The 16,930-nt window shown below is 48.2% G+C and overlaps 1 protein-coding gene across 1 annotated transcript in view; it reads left to right on the top strand.

The window, feature by feature from the left end:
* Positions 1 to 16,930, top strand: part of LOC143277295 (NADH-ubiquinone oxidoreductase 49 kDa subunit-like) — a 60,338-nt gene that overhangs the window by 14,442 nt on the left and 28,966 nt on the right. Inside the window, exons 4-6 of the mRNA XM_076582063.1 lie at positions 8,379 to 8,459; positions 10,642 to 10,762; positions 14,177 to 14,289. Of these exons, the coding sequence (XP_076438178.1) occupies positions 8,379 to 8,459; positions 10,642 to 10,762; positions 14,177 to 14,289 (315 nt within the window). The remainder of the gene's footprint in view (positions 1 to 8,378; positions 8,460 to 10,641; positions 10,763 to 14,176; positions 14,290 to 16,930) is intronic.

The raw sequence follows: 16,930 nt of genomic DNA, 5'->3' as shown, positions 1-16,930 counted from the left end.
CTCCAGAAGAAGGTGTAACCAGATCCCCGTTCACAGAGCTCGCCTTCGCCTGCAAGCCGAGTCTCACTCAAGGCTGCGATGTCGATATTGTATCTGGCGAGTTCGGATGCAACTAGTGCTGTTCTCCTTTGGGGTCTGTCCGCGTTATCTCTGTCCAGGAGAGTCCTTATGTTCCAAGCACCAATGGTGAGAGGAACGATCCTTGTTTTTTTCTTTTCTTTCTCTTTGTTTCGACCGCTGATGTAGGGTCCCTGCCAGCCGCGGTATGCTGGCCAGGGTGATATGGAGCAGGCAATTTTTAGGGCACCTTTTCTAGCCCCTTCCTCATGCCAGGGAGGTGAGCAGTGCATTCCTAAAGAGGGCTGCTCAGACGGCTGCCGAGCTCCATCGCTGCTCCTGTCGACGAAGAACGACCCTATGGCCTGAGCCGCCTGTGTGCAGGTCTGCGGCTGCGACTGCCAGTGTACCCACACCTGTCGTTTCGTCGCTCGCCTGTCGCCACAGGACTTGGGGGTGATGAAATGATGAAGGATGAAAGGTCATTTAGGATGACTGATGACTTGCGCGATGAGTTTGTTTAAAGTGAAGAGGAGTTGCGCAACGTCGACCTCACTCTCTCGTCCGGGTCCACCAATTTCCAGTGGCAAGACTAAGTCGAGACGACTGGAGGATGAGCACGGATGCAGTGGATGACCAAGATATCCTTTCGGTGTCTCATCTTGCTCTCTGCACTCCACAGTGCGTTGCTGTAACCGCCTTCCTCTCCGTTGAACCGATAGGTTTCTTCCGCAGATTCTGCCGGATCCAGACTTCGCATACATGGGTAGACACATCCCAGGGGCCAACTGCATGTGGCATGCACACAGCACGGTGGAGCTAGATGGCTGTCGGTGGCTCTCCTGAGCCGACGCCCTTTTATGGATCTCCATAAGGGTGTCTAGCCACCCGCCTCACCAGTCCCAGAAGGGAGTGGTGGGAGTGCCGGTTTAGTCGTCGGCAACCCGACCCTGAACAGGTTGTACTGGACTGTAATGATGTTGGTTACTGATCACTGTATGACTGTAGCGATGTTGGTGACTGGATCCCCGTATGACTGTAGTGATGCTGGTGACGGGATCAGCAGATGACTGTAGTGATGTTGGTGACTGGATCATCATATGACTGTAGTGATGTTGGTGACTGATCACCGTATGACTGTAGTGATGTTGGTGACTGATCACCGTATGATTGTAGTGATGTTGGTGACTGGATCACCGTATAACTGTAGTGATGTTGGTGACTGATCACCGTATAACTGTAGTGATGTTGGTGACTGATCACCATATGGCTGTAGTGATGTTGGTGACTGATCACCATATGACTGTAGTGATGTTGGTGACTGGATCACCATATGACTGTAGTGATGTTGGTGACTGGATCACCAGGTGACTAGTGATGTTGGTGACTGATCACCGTATGACTGTGGTGATGTTGGTGACTGGATCACCGCATGACTGTAGTGATGTTGGTGACTGATCACTGTTATGACTGTAGTAATGTTGGTGACTGATCACCGAATGACTGTAGTAATGTTGGTGACTGATCACTGTTATGACTGTAGTAATGTTGGTGACTGATCACCGTATGATTGTAATGATGTTGGTGACTGGATCGCCATATGGCTGTAGTGATGTTGGTGACTGATCACCATGTGATTGTAGTGATGTTGGTGACTTATCACTGTATGATTGTAGTGATGTTGGTGACTGGATCACGGTATGACTGTAGTGATGTTGGTGACTGATCACCATATGACGGTAGTGATGTTGGTGACTGGCACTGTATGAGTGTGGTGATGTTGGTGACTAATCACCATATGACTGTAGTGATGTTGGTGACTGATCACTGTATGACTAGCGATGTTGGTGACTGATTACCGTATGACTGTATTGATGTTGGTGACTGGATCACCAGGTGACTGTAGTGATTTTGGTGACTGGATCACCAGGTGACTGTAGTGATGTTGATGACTGGATCACCATGTGACTGTAGTGATATTGGTGACTGATCACTGTATGACTGTAGTGATGTTGGTGACTGGATCACCGTATGACTGTAGTGATGTTGGTGGCTGATCATTGTGGTTCGTCCGTCGGGATCGACGAAGACCATCTAGTCATCCTGGAGGTGGGTGGGTTGGGCTCTGTGGGTGAGCAGATGACTGGTCAGGCCAATCCGCGCCCGGAAGGTTCTGACGCAGTGTGGACAGGGGATGGTGGTGGCTGTCGGGGACTTGCTGGCACTTTTTTTCCTGGCCTGTCTGCGTTGCTCTGCTGCAGCGATTCTGTTGGCCTCACAGGATTTGACGCCTTTGTAGACAGCTGAACGCCACTTTGGTCTGTCCATTGCATTCAGCTCCCTTGTGTCGTGGCTGATGTTGAAGGCCTTCAGAGAAGCTTTCAGTGTCTTTGAAGCGCTTCTTTTGGTCTTCATGGGAGCGCTTGCCATGTTGGAGTTCGCCGTACAGCAGTTTCTTGGGGAGCCGGTGGTCTGGCATGTGAACTACATGGCCTGCCCAGCGCAGTTGGGCCTGCATCAAGATGGTGTAGATGCTGGGCAAGTTTGCACGAGTCAGGGATCTTCTCTTGCCACTTTATGCCGAGAAGTTTTCTGAGGCTGGTGGTGTGGAAGTGGTTCAGCTTTTTGGCGTGGCGTTTGTAGACTGTCCATGATTCATATCCATAGAACAGTGTGGTGAGAACTTTGGCCTTGTATACTTTGAGCTTCGTCTCCAGGGTGATGCCTCTCCTGTTCCAAACGTTCTTATGGAGTCTGCCGAAGGCAGCGCTGGCTTTGGCGAGTCTGGCATTCACCTCGTCGTCAATGACAACTGTGCAAGAGAGTGTACTGCCCAGGTATGTGAACTTGTCCACCGTGTTCAGTTGTTGCCCGTTGATGCAGATGTTTGGTTCAACGTAAGGCTTTCCTGGAGCTGGGTTGGTGCATCACCTCAGTCTTCTTTGTGCTGATTGTGAGGCCAAAGTTGTCACAGGCAGCAGAGAACTTGTCGACACTGTGTTGCATGTCAGCTTTGGAGGCAGCGTTGAGAGTGCAGTCATCAGCAAACAGGAAGTCGTTGACGGTGTCTGTCCTCACCTTGGTTTTTGCTTGAAGCCTCCTGAGGTTGAAGAGTGAGCCATCTGTGCGGTACCTATGCCAATGCCGACGTCAGCGTCTCTGAAGGCATCTGTCAGCATGGCTGAAAACATGAGACTGAACAGGGTGGGGGCAAGAACACACCCTTGCTTGACTCCGTTGGAGACACTCAGACCGGGAATGGTTCTGAAGTCTCTCCGTTGTCTTGGACTCGGGCCAGCATCCCATCGTGTAGTTGCCGTATGATGGTGATGAACTTTCTGGGACATCCGTACTTCGCCATGGTTCTCCAAAGGCCATCTCTGCTAACAGTATCGAACGCCTTGGTCAGATCGACATAGGTGGAGTAAAGGTCGGCACTTCTGACACTTCTCCTGGAGCTGCCTGGCAGCAAACACCATGTCGATAGTCACGTGTTCTTTCCGGAAGCCACACTGGCTCTCTGGTAGGAGACCTTGCTCCAGGTGTGCTATGAGACAGTTGAGTAGCACTCTGGCCAGAGTCTTGCCTGCGATGGACAGTAGGGATATTCCGCAGTGGTTGTCACAGGCCTGACGATTTCCTTTGCGCTTGTACAGGTGTATGATGGAAGCGTCTTTGAAGTCCTGTGGAACTGCCTCATGCTGCCAGATGAGCTGGAACAGCTGATGAAGCTTCTCAGTCAGCGTCATACCACCTTCTTTGTAGACCTCAGCTGGAATGGAGTCTGAGCCAGGCGCTTTGCCATTGGATAGCAGACAGATAGCTTTCTGGGTCTCCTCCAAAGTTGGAATGGCATCCAACGACTCACTGACTGGCACCTGGGGGAGTCCGTTGATGGCTTCATCATTGATGGTGGAAGGGCGGTTCAGTACGCTGTCAAAGTGTTCAGCCCATCTCTCAAGAATCCCGTCCTTGTCAGTGATCAGGGTAGAACCATCAGCACTGAGGAGTGGAGCAGATCCGGAGGTGGTGGGACCGTAGACTTTTTCAGGCCGTTATAGAAATTCTTCATGTCGTTCCTGTCTGCAAAGCCCTGGATCTCATCAGCTTTGTTGCTCAACCAGGAATCCTTCATCTGCCGCAGCTTCAGCTGGATGGTGCTGCGTACGCTCTTCAGTATGTCTTTCTTTGACTGTGACTTGGGATCTTCAATGTGGGCTCTGTAGGCTTGGCATTTGTCTTCTAGCAGCTGCTTGATTTCAGTGCAGTTCTCATCAAACCAGTCTTTGTGCTTCCTGACAGAAGGCCCCAGGCACTCCATGGCAGTGTTGCCCCAGGCACTCCATGGCAGTGTTATACACCGTCTCATGCAGTGCGCCCCATGCTGCCTCCACATTCTGGTTGTCCAGCACGGTGGACTCAAGGTGTTCCTCCAGGGTGTCAGCAAAGCTCTGCTTGATGTTGCCTAGTTCCAGCTTGTTGACATTCAGGCGTTTGGGTGTTTTCATGCCCAGAGGCCATCTCTTGGGCTGGATGCGGAGGTTGAGCTTGGATACGATAAGGCGGTGGTCTGTCAGCACTCGGCGCCGCACATGGCCCTCATGACTTGTACGTCCTGCCTGTCCCTCTTCCTGACGATGACAAAGTCGATGAGATGCCAATGCCCAGAGCGAGGGTGCATCCATGACGTCCTGTTACGGGTAGGGAGGCAGAAGATGGTGTTTGTGATAAGAAGGTCGTGCTCGGCACATGTCTTGAGAAGTAGTTGGCCATTGCTGTTACAGTTACCAACCCCATGCTTCCCCAACACACCTTCCCAGGAGGTGCTGTCACAACCAACTCTCGCGTTAAAGTCACCAAGAATGATGAGCTTGTCTGCGTTGGGAACAGTGGTGATGACAGCGTTCAGGTCCTCGTAGAACTTGTCCTTGATCTCATCCGGGTTGGTCATGGTGGGCGCATAGGCACTGACAATGGTGGTAAACTTCTTCCCGTTGCATATAGGGAGTTTCATCGTCATCAGGCGATAGTTCACTCCTTTCGGGGGGCCAGCCAGCTTGCCAACTCCAGCCTCACGTCTCTCTTCAGGTCCGTGACCACTCCAAAAGAAGGTGTAGCCTGCGCCTCGCTCTCAGAGTTCGCCTTCTTCTGCCAGTCTGGTTTCACTTAAGGCAGTGATGTCGATGTTGTACCTGGTTAATTCACTCGCAATGAGTGCTGTGTGTCTCTGTGGTCTGGCTGAGTCGCCTCTGTCCAGAAGCATACGCACGTTCCATGTGGCAGTGGTCAATGGGGTGCTCCTTGTTTTCTTCTTTCTTTCCTTTGTGTGTCGACCACTTGAGTAGGGTCAACGTCAGCCGCGGTCTGCTGACTAGGGTGGTGTGGAGCAGGCAATGTTTAGGGCACCTTTTCTAGCCCCTTCCTCATGCCATGGAGGTGAGCAGTGCTGTCCTGAAGAGGGCTGCTCGGTTGCTCAGGGGGCTGCCGATCTCCACCGCTGCTCCAGTCAGTGAAAAACGACCCTATGGCCTGAGCCGCCTGTGTGCAGGTCCGCGGCTATGACTGCCAGTGTACCCACACCTGTCGCTTCGTCGCTCACCTGTCGCTACAGGGCTTGGGGAAAATGATGCTATGGGATGAAGGATGACTGATGACTTGCGCGATGACTTTGTTTATAGTGAGGAAGAGTTGCGCACCGTCGACCTCACTCTCTTGTCCGAGACCGTCTGTATCCAGTGGCAAGACGAGGTCAAGATGACTGGAGATGGAAATGGATGCAGTGGATGACCAGGATGTCCTATGTGCCTCATCCTGCCCTCAGCACTCCACAGTGCTCTGCTGCAACCACCTTCCTCTCCGTTGAACCATGAAGGTTTCTTCCGCAGGGTCCGCCGGATCCAGTCTTCACATGCTTGGGTAGACAAGCCCTAACTCACCGAGGGTTTGAGGCCCGTCGGCTACCCTCACCTAGTTTAGCCAGCCTGTCAAAGCCGTTGCCCGGGGGTTGGGCGCTGCCGCATGCTAGCAGCTTCTAGGACCCATAGGTGAGAGCTGGGTGCCGGTGGGGACCAACAGAGGATGAACCACTTCCAGAAGAGCGTGACAAGCCCCCCCTCTAGAGGTACTACCCCTCCCGTGCACCCCCAAACCCCCGGTGGCTGATCACTGTATGGCTGTAATGATGTTGGTGACTGATCACCATATAACTGTAGTGATGTTGGTGACTGGATCACCGTATGACTGTAGTGATGTTGGTGACTGGAACACTGACTGTAGTGATGTTGGTGACTGGATCACCAGATGACTGTAGTGATGTTGCTGACTGATCACTGTATGACTGTAGTGATGTTGGTGACTGATCACCATATGATTGTAGTGATGTTGGTGACTGTAGTGATGTTAGTGACTGGATCACCAGGCGACTGTAGTGATGTTGGTGACTGATCACTGTATGACTGGAGTGATGTTGGTGACTGATTACCATATGATTGTAGTGATGTTGGTTACTGTAGTGATGTTAGTGACTGGATCACCAGGCGACTGTAGTGATGTTGGTGACTGGATCACCAGGTGACTGTAGTGATGTTGGTGACTGGATCACCAGGTGACTGTAGTGATGTTGGTGACTGATCACTGTATGACTGTAGTGATGTTGGTGACTGATCACCATATGATTGTAGTGATGTTGGTGACTGTAATGATGTTAGTGACTGGATCACCATGTGACTGTATTGATGTTGGTGACTGATCACTGTATGACTGTAGTGATGTTGGTGACTGGATCACCAGGTGACTGTAGTGATGTTGGTGACTTGATCACCGTTATGACTGTAGTGATGTTGGTGACTTGATCACCATGTGATTGTAGTGATGTTGGTGACTGATCACTGTATGACTGTAGTGATGTTGGTGACTGATCACCATATGACTGTAGTGATGTTGGTGACTGATCACCATATGACTGTAGTGATGTTGGTGACTGGATCACCAGGCGACTGTAGTGATGTTGGTGACTGATCACCATGTGATTGTAGTGATGTTGGTGACTGATCACTGTATGACTGTAGTGATGTTGGTGACTGATCACCATATGACTGTAGTGATGTTGGTGACTGATCACCATATGACTGTAGTGATGTTGGTGACTGGATCACCAGGCGACTGTAGTGATGTTGGTGACTGATCACCGTATGACTGTAGTGATGTTGGTGATGGGATCACCAGGTGACTGTAGTAATGTTGGTGACTGATCACCAGGCGACTGTAGTGATGTTGGTGACTGATCACCGTATGACTGTAGTGATGTTGGTGATGGGATCACCAGGTGACTGTAGTAATGTTGGTGACTGATCACCATATGACTGTAGTGATGTTGGTGATGGGATCACCATGTGATTGTAGTGATGTTGGTGACTGATCACTGTATGACTATAGTGATGTTGGTGACCGGATCACCAGGCGACTGTAGTGATGTTGGTGACTTATCACTGTATGACTGTAGTGATGTTGACTGTAGTGATGTTGGTGACTGGATGACCAGGTGACTGTAGTGATGTTGGTGACTTATCACTGTATGACTGTAGTGATGTTGGTGATGGATCACCATGTGACTGTAGTGATGTTGGTGACTGATCACCGTATGAGTGTAGTGATGTTGGTGACTGATCACTGTATGACTGTAGTAATGTTGGTGACTGATCACCGTGTGACTGCAGTGATGTTGACTGTAGTGATGTTGGTGACTGGATCACCAGGTGACTGTAGTGATGTTGGTGACTGGATCACCAGGTGACTGTAGTGATGTTGGTGACTGGATCACCAGGTGACTGTAGTGATGTTGGTGACTTATCACTGTATGACTGTAGTGATGTTGACTGTAGTGATGTTGGTGACTGGATGACCAGGTGACTGTAGTGATGTTGGTGACTTATCACTGTATGACTGTAGTGATGTTGGTGATGGATCACCATGTGACTGTAGTGATGTTGGTGACTGATCACCGTATGAGTGTAGTGATGTTGGTGACTGATCACTGTATGACTGTAGTAATGTTGGTGACTGATCACCGTGTGACTGCAGTGATGTTGGTGACTGATCACCGTGTGACTGCAGTGATGTTGGTGACTGATCACTATGACTGTAGTGATGTTGGTGACTGATCACCGTGTGACTGCAGTGATGTTGGTGACTGATCACCATGTGACTGCAGTGATGTTGGTGACTGATCACTGTATGACTGTAGTGATGTTGGTGACTGATCACCGTGTGACTGCAGTGATGTTGGTGACTGATCACCAGATGTGTGTGTTGATTGTTGACAGACAGTGGTGCGGGCTGATCCTCATATTGGACTTCTTCACCGAGGGACAGAGAAACTGATTGAGTACAAGACTTACACTCAGGTATCTACTCCAGTCTTTGCAGTTGTGTACAGATATTGCCATGCATCTAACATCATAGTGGAATTCTATAATCTCTATTCTGATTCTGTTCCCACTTCAGTTAAATTGGATATATTTAGACATCTGCAACAGTGCACAACCTGGGTGTTATACTTGATCAGACACTGTCGTTTCACCATCATGTTTCCTCTGTATGTCGTGCATGCTACTTGGAGCTCTGCCACTCTGGTTCTGTTCGTCGTCTTCTTTCTGAAGAGGCCACCAAAACACTTGTTTCTGCTTTTGTTCTCTCAAGACTGGATTATTGTAATTCTCTCCTTGCTGGCTGTCCTCAGAATCTTCTTGTTCGACTTCAAAAGGTGCAGAACAATGCTGCTCATCTGGTTATGAGATGCTTTAAATCTACCCATATCACTCCCTTGCTTTGCTGTCTTCATTGGCTCTCTGTCAAGAAACGAATTGAATATAAACTGTCTTTGCTGTGCTTTAAATCCCTGAACGGTCTCGCTCCTTCCTATCTTACCGATCTTCTACATCTGTACAGTCCATTGCGACAGTTGTGCTCCTCATCTGACACTCACCTTCTCCGTATCCCACACTTTGATACCAAGACTGTGGGCCAACGCTCATTCTCTTTCCAGGCCCCGTCCTCATGGAATAAGCTCCCTCTTTCCCTCTGCAGTTCGGTTTCTCTGTCATCCTTCAGATCTTCTCTTAAAACTACTCTTTTCACATCCTGACTGGCATCTCAGTTTCATTCCTCTTCAGTTTGTGTGTCCCTTCTTCATGTGTGTCTGTTGTGTGCATGATAAGAAAATTGCAAAATCGTGGTGGAAGTGGTGACTGTCCCTTGATGCCTGTGCTGTTTCGTCCCAGTATACTTGTCCTACATGTATTCTTGTTTTTGTAAGTGCTTAGGGCTTTGGTAAGATTAGCACCATAAATGGCCATTATTATTATTATTATTATTATTGTGATCTTTTACTTCTTACATTTCTTACACTCAGGTTTCTACTCCAGTCTTAGCAGTTGTATACAGATATTGCCATGCATCTTACATCATAGTGGAATTTTGTTAATTCTATAATCTCTGTTGTGATCTTTTACTTCTTACATTTCTCGGTCACCAGATCAGATGAGACGTGAGAACTTGTGTTCTAGGTTGCTTTGATTTACTGATGACTAGTGTCAGGGATAGATGCCAACAGGTGCTGCCTTTGAGGGTGGCTGAACTGCCTACCTTACTCATTACCACAATTGGTTGGCTTCATCATTTATGCTAACTGACTGTTTTGATGGTGATATCAGCAACTTATGTAATACCATTGTATCAGTGATGTCATCTAATCCAGATAAACAAGAAGCTGTGTGGATCAGTTTTGGAGGAATGAAGGACATTCTGAAGTCAAGGAAGAAGAGGGTGGGACCTAAAGTGAAGCACAATTACAAGATGAACATGCTAACCTGAACAGCGAAACTTCAGAAGATGTAAACCTTTACAGACCAGTGGTGACCATTCCCTGACTGATGGCAAACATTTTATTTTGATAGATATTTGTATCATACAAGATGAACATGATACATTTTATACAGTACTGATAGTTGCATTGGTTTGGCTGCTTGGTAAAACAAAGTTGACAATTTGTGCTTTGTTGAAAATCCAGAGGGTTATTGAAAGCACTTGTGATATACTAATATAGTGACACACACTGTCAGGAGTACTGATAAATGGATGTGGCGTGTGTCACCCCTGAGATTGGTGCCTTGCTTCTAGGTTTCATCAAATCTGGAATAGTCATTGATGGGTGTTGTCCAAGCTGCTGAAAGTCAAGTTCAGAGGTCAAGGTCACAATAGCAAAACTAGGGTGTAGGTCTTGCAGGCTTTCTTCATGATGCATGGACCTCCCAACAGGTTATATGGCCAGGACATGAACATCAGGTTAAAAGGTCAAGGTCATGAGGTGATGCTATTCAAAATGTGTTGTTTTGTAAGGTGATGATCCACTGTGGGGTTCCTTTTCCTATCATTTCTCTTTTGTGATGAATATCTTAGGTCTTGAAGATGAGGCCTGAAGTATTTGCTTCCTTTGTAAATCTGTATACTATACATTTGGCTAGATATGTGTGTGTGTGTGTGTGTGATTTGTTCCATTGACTCACTCTTTGTTTGCAATCCATGCAGGCATTGCCATACTTTGATCGTCTGGACTATGTGTCGATGATGTGCAATGAGCAGTGCTACTCTTTGGCCGTGGAAAAGCTGCTCAACATCGACATCCCTCCTCGTGCAAAATGGATCCGCAGTGAGTTCTCTCCCTTACCTTGCAAGCCTCTCACAACTGCCTCCTCCTGACCTGTCAACCGTGTCTGTCTCCAGCCTGTGTCTGTCTCACACAGCCTGTGTCTGTCTCACTCCAGCCTGTGACTGTCTCCAGCCTGTGTCTGTCTGTCTCCAACCTGTGTCTGTCTCACACAGCCTGTGTCTGTCTCCAGCCTGTGACTGTCTCCAGCCTGTGTCTGTCTGTCTCCAACCTGTGTCTGTCTCCAGCCTGTGACTGTCTCCAGCCTGTGTCTGTCTGTCTCCAACCTGTGTCTGTCTCACACAGCCTGTGTCTGTCTCCAGCCTGTGACTGTCTCCAGCCTGTGTCTGTCTGTCTCCAACCTGTGTCTGTCTCACACAGCCTGTGTCTGTCTCACTCCAGCCTGTGTCTGTCTCCAGCCTGTGTCTGTCTCACACAGCCTGTGTGTCTCACACAACCAGTGTCTGTCTCACTCCAGCCTGTGTCTGTCTCACACAGCCTGTGTCTGTCTCACTCCAGCCTGTGTCTGTGTCTGTCTCACTCCAACCTGTGTCTGTCTCACTCCAGCCTGTGTCTGTCTCACTCCAGCCTGTGTCTGTGTCTGTCTCACACAGCCTGTGTCTGTCTCACACAGCCTGTGTCTGTCTCACTCCAACCTGTGTCTGTCTCACTCCAGCCTGTGTCTGTCTCCAGCCTGTGTCTGTCTCACACAGCCTGTGTCTGTCTCACACAGCCTGTGTCTGTGTCTGTCTCACTCCAACCTGTGTCTGTCTCACACAGCCTGTGTCTGTCTCACTCCAGCCTGTGTCTGTCTCACTCCAGCCTGTGTCTGTGTCTGTCTCACACAGCCTGTGTCTGTCTCACTCCAGCCTGTGTCTGTCTCACTACAGCCTGTGTCTGTCTCACACAACCACTGTCTGTCTCACACAGCCTGTGTCTGTCTCACTCCAGCCTGTGTCTGTCTCACTCCAGCCTGTGTCTGTCTCACACAGCCTGTGTCTGTCTCACACAACCAGTGTCTGTCTCACACAGCCTGTGTCTGTCTCACTCCAGCCTGTGTCTGTGTCTGTCTCACTCCAACCTGTGTCTGTCTCACTCCAGCCTGTGTCTGTCTCACTCCAGCCTGTGCCTGTGTCTGTCTCACACAGCCTGTGTCTGTCTCAAACAGCCTGTGTCTGTCTCACTCCAGCCTGTGTCTGTCTCTCTCCAGCCTGTGTTTGTCTCACACAGCCTGTGTCTGTCTCACTCCAGCCTGTGTCTGTCTCACACAGCCTGTGTCTGTCTCACTCCAGCCTGTGTCTGTCTCACTCCAGCCTGTGTCTGTGTCTGTCTCTCTTCAGCCTGTGTCTGTCTCTCTCCAGCCTGTGTCTGTCTCTCTCCAGCCTGTGTCTGTGTCTGTCTCACACAGCCTGTGTCTGTGTCTCAAACAGCCTGTGTCTGTCTCACTCCAGCCTGTGTCTGTCTCACTCCAGCCTGTGTCTGTCTCACTCCAGCCTGTGTCTGTGTCTGTCTCTCTTCAGCCTGTGTCTGTCTCTCTCCAGCCTGTGTCTGTCTCTCTCCAGCCTGTGTCTGTCTCACACAGCCTGTGTCTGTCTCTCTCCAGCCTGTGTCTGTCTCTCTCCAGCCTGTGTCTGTCTCTCTTCAGCCTGTGTCTGTCTCACTCCAGCCTGTGTCTGTCTCTCTCCAGCCTGTGTCTGTCTCTCTCCAGCCTGTGTCTGTCTCTCTTCAGCCTGTGTCTGTCTCACTCCAGCCTGTGTCTGTCTCTCTCCAGCCTGTGTCTGTCTCTCTCCAGCCTGTGTCTGTCTCACACCAACCTGTGTCTGTCTCTCTTCAGCCTGTGTCTGTCTCTCTCCAGCCTGTGTCTGTCTCTCTCCAGCCTGTGTCTGTCTCACTCCAGCCTGTGTCTGTCTCACACCAACCTGTGGCTGTCTCTCATTTCCCAACCTGTGTCTGTCTCTCATCTCCCAACCTGTGGCTGTCTCTCATCTCCCAACCTGTGTCTGTCTCTCATTTCCCAACCTGTGTCTGTCTCACACCAACCTGTGGCTGTCTCTCATTTCCCAACCTGTGTCTGTCTCTGATCTCCCAGCCTGTGTCTGTCTCTGATCTCCCAACCTGTGTCTGTCTCTGATCTCCCAACCTGTGTCTGTCTCACACCAACCTGTGTCTGTCTCTCATTTCCCAACCTGTGTCTGTCTCTGATCTCCCAACCTGTGTCTGTCTCACACCAACCTGTGTCTGTCTCTCATTTCCCAACCTGTGTCTGTCTCTGATCTCCCAACCTGTGTCTGTCTCACACCAACCTGTGTCTGTCTCTCATTTCCCAACCTGTGTCTGTCTCTGATCTCCCAACCTGTGTCTGTCTCACACCAACCTGTGTCTGTCTCTCATTTCCCAACCTGTGTCTGTCTCTGATCTCCCAGCCTGTGTCTGTCTCACACCAACCTGTGTCTGTCTCTCATTTCCCAACCTGTGTCTGTCTCTCATCTCCCAGCCTGTGTCTGTCTCACACCAACCTGTGTCTGTCTCTCATCTCCCAGCCTGTGTCTGTCTCACACCAACCTGTGTCTGTCTCTCATCTCCCAGCCTGTGTCTGTCTCACACCAACCTGTGTCTGTCTCTGATCTCCCAGCCTGTGTCTGTCTCACACCAACCTGTGTCTGTCTCTCATCTCCCAGCCTGTGTCTGTCTCACACCAACCTGTGTCTGTCTCTCATCTCCCAGCCTGTGTCTGTGTCACACTTCTCTCTGACACTTGTTCTCTCACTGCCCTTGTCTTTCTGCGATCTCTCTGACTGTGCTGTTAATCATAGAACATGCAGGTGACTTGAATTGTTGATGTGCATTCTATATATCCAAATACTTTCTATATGTTTTGTTCAGTAAACAGAAGAGTTGTCTGTTGGGCAAGAAGAATTAACTCCTTGATCTGGAGAATCTCCAAATGTGTTTTCGACCATCTTTCTGGTTCAGCTCCAGTGGGGCATGCCACCCTTGATCCTCCATCCCCTCCGGCATGTACCCCGCCTCAACCCCAGCCTTTCAGTTTTTTTTAATTTTGTGCCAGTTGCACACACACACACACACACACAGAGCAAGATTATGAAAATCGTGTCCCCAAGGCTCATTTCTACATGCTTAAATTCAAAAACACTTCAGTTTAGGAAGAACTTAATTGATTTTTGTCTTCTATGGGTTGGAATACCTCAGTGCATTTGTGGCCCTCAAGTGCAGAATTTGTGGTTTGAAATGGAGAAAAACGTGCAGCTTCAGGGGCTTTGCCCCCAGACCCCCACCAGAGGCATTGCCCCATGGACCCTTACTGAGGGCCTATGTACCGGTAGATGTGTATGACATAAGTGAAATGGAAGCTCTGTGTGTGTGTGTGTGTGTGTGTGTGCGTGTGTGTGTGTGTAGCTTTGTTTGGAGAGATCACACGTGTGCTGAACCACATCATGGCAGTGGGTACACACGCTTTGGACATTGGTGCCATGACTCCATTCTTCTGGCTCTTTGAGGAACGGGAAAAGGTCAGGCCTCTTCACTCTTCCTCCCCTTCCACCCTCTCTTCCTCCTCTTCTTCTCTCTCTCCTTCCTCCTCCTCTCCTTCCTCCCTCTCTTTTTCTCCTTCGTCCTCTTCCTCTCTTCCTCCTCTTCTTCTCTTCCTCCCCTTCTCTCCTTGCTCCCCTTTTTCTCTTTCACATTTGTATGCATTCAGTGACAGAGTAAATGTTTATTTTAAGGTGAAGCTGTGGGCTAGTGGTTATGCACCCAACTGGGAAACAAGTGTCCATGGGTTTGATTCCCATACAGACAGTGATTTTTACTTCATCTCCACTTGACCTTGAGTGGTGGTCTGGATGCTTGTCTTTCTAATAAGACAATAGACTGAGGTCTCATGTTTAACATGCACTTAGTGCAAGCTAAAGAAACCACAGCAACAGAACTGTCAAAAGGGTTGACCCTGGCAAAATCATGAAGGAAAATCCTTTGTGACAGTAAAACAAATACACTTGCAGGGATGAAAAAAAAGTATTATAAAAAAGGGCAGCACTGAGCTGTGTTGATGCTCTCTCCCTGGGGAGAGCAGCCTGAATTTCATGCAGAAAAATCTGTTGTAACAAAAAAGTGAAACAGTTACAGAACTATACAATACAATACATTAGAGTGCAGTACAATACTGTATATTACAATGATATAGCCATGAATTGAGAGGAAAGAGTTGAACAAAATCCAATTCCAGGGTGAAGAACAACAGAACCTCCAGAATGAAAAACACTAAAACTAATGACATGTACACCAATCAGATGAAGGACACTAAAGACACCAAGCAGATGAAGGACACTAATGACAGCAGATGAAGGACACTAATGACATGTACACCAAGCAGATGAAGGACACTAATGACATGTACACCAAACAGATGAAGGACACTAATGACAGCAGATGAAGGACACTAATGACATGTACACCAAACAGATGAAGGACACTAATGACGTGTACACCAAGCAGATGAAGGACACTAATGACAGCAGATGAAGGACACTAATGACAGCAGATGAAGGACACTAATGACATGTACACCAAGCAGATGCAGATGAAGGACACTAATGACATGTACACCAAACAGATGAAGGACACTAATGACAGCAGATGAAGGACACTAATGACATGTACACCAAGCAGATGAAGGACACTAATGACAGCAGATGAAGGACACTAATGACATGTACACCAAGCAGATGCAGATGAAGGACACTAATGACATGTACACCAAACAGATGAAGGACACTAATGACAGCAGATGAAGGACACTAATGACATGTACACCAAGCAGATGAAGGACACTGATAGCAGATGAATGACACTAATGACATGTACACCATGCAGATGAAGGACACTGACATGTACACCAAGCAGATGAAGGACACAGTGACAGCAGATGAAGGACACTAATGACATGTACACCATGCAGATGAAGGACACTAATGACATGTACACCAAACAGATGAAGGACACTAATGACAGCAGATGAAGGACACTAATGACATGTACACGAAACAGATGAAGGACACTAATGACAGCAGATGGACACTAATGACATGTACACCAAACAGATGAAGGACACTAATGACAGCAGATGAAGGACATTAATGACATGTACACCAAACAGATGAAGGACACTGACAGCAGATGAAGGACACTAATGACAGCAGATGAAGGACACTAATGACATTACACCAAGCAGATGAAGGACACTAATGACAGCAGATGAAGGACAGTAATGACATGTACACCAAGCAGATGAAGGACACTAATGACAGCAGATGGACACTAATGACATGTACACTGACAGCAGATGAAGGACACTGACAGCAGATGAAGGACACTAAAGACATGTACACCAAACAGATGAAGGACACTAATGACAGCAGGTGAAGGACACTGACAGCAGATGAAGGACACTAATGACAGCAGATGAAGGACACTAATGGCATGTACACCAAACAGATGAAGAACACTAATGACAGCAGATGAAGGACACTAAAGACATGTACACCAAACAGATGAAGGACACTAATGACAGCAGATGAAGGACACTGACAGCAGATGAAGGACACTAATGACATGTACACCAAGCAGATGAAGGACACTAACGACACCAAGCAGATGAAAGAAACAAAAGCAGTGTACTGTGTGCCTGTGACAGTGGGGAAAAAAAGCATAAAATTTCAGTTCAACTGATGAGTTGAGTTCAGGTACTCTGCTGCCTGGTACCAGACTCCGCCTGAAAGCAGGAAGTTTGGTCATACGCCAGTATTGTAGGGAAATACAACTTAAATGCTTGTATGTGGAAAAGAAGCGTGGTCAAAGTGTCTATATCGTGTGTGAGCATGCTATGCGTGTGTATGTATGTGTGTGTGGGTAAGTGTGCTATGTGTGTGTGTGGTTTTTTTTTTGTGTGTGTGTGTGTTCTTCATTTTTAACATAAGATCATATACTTTGATTTTACATGAAGAACGTCTGTGTACAAAGCAGGAAACTGATAATGAAGTATACAAAGTATAAAAAAAGAATGTAAAAGAATATTAAAAGAAACTAAAACTAAAACCAGATGTAAAATAAATAAATAAATGCTGAGCTGGTCTATGAAGCAAAGTTTCAGAATTC

This window comes from Babylonia areolata, chromosome 34 (genome assembly GCF_041734735.1).
Source record: "Babylonia areolata isolate BAREFJ2019XMU chromosome 34, ASM4173473v1, whole genome shotgun sequence".
Classification (NCBI taxonomy): Eukaryota; Metazoa; Mollusca; class Gastropoda; order Neogastropoda; family Buccinidae; genus Babylonia; species Babylonia areolata.
Note: the sequence above shows the minus strand (reverse complement) of the source record. Positions and strands in the feature narration are given on the sequence as shown.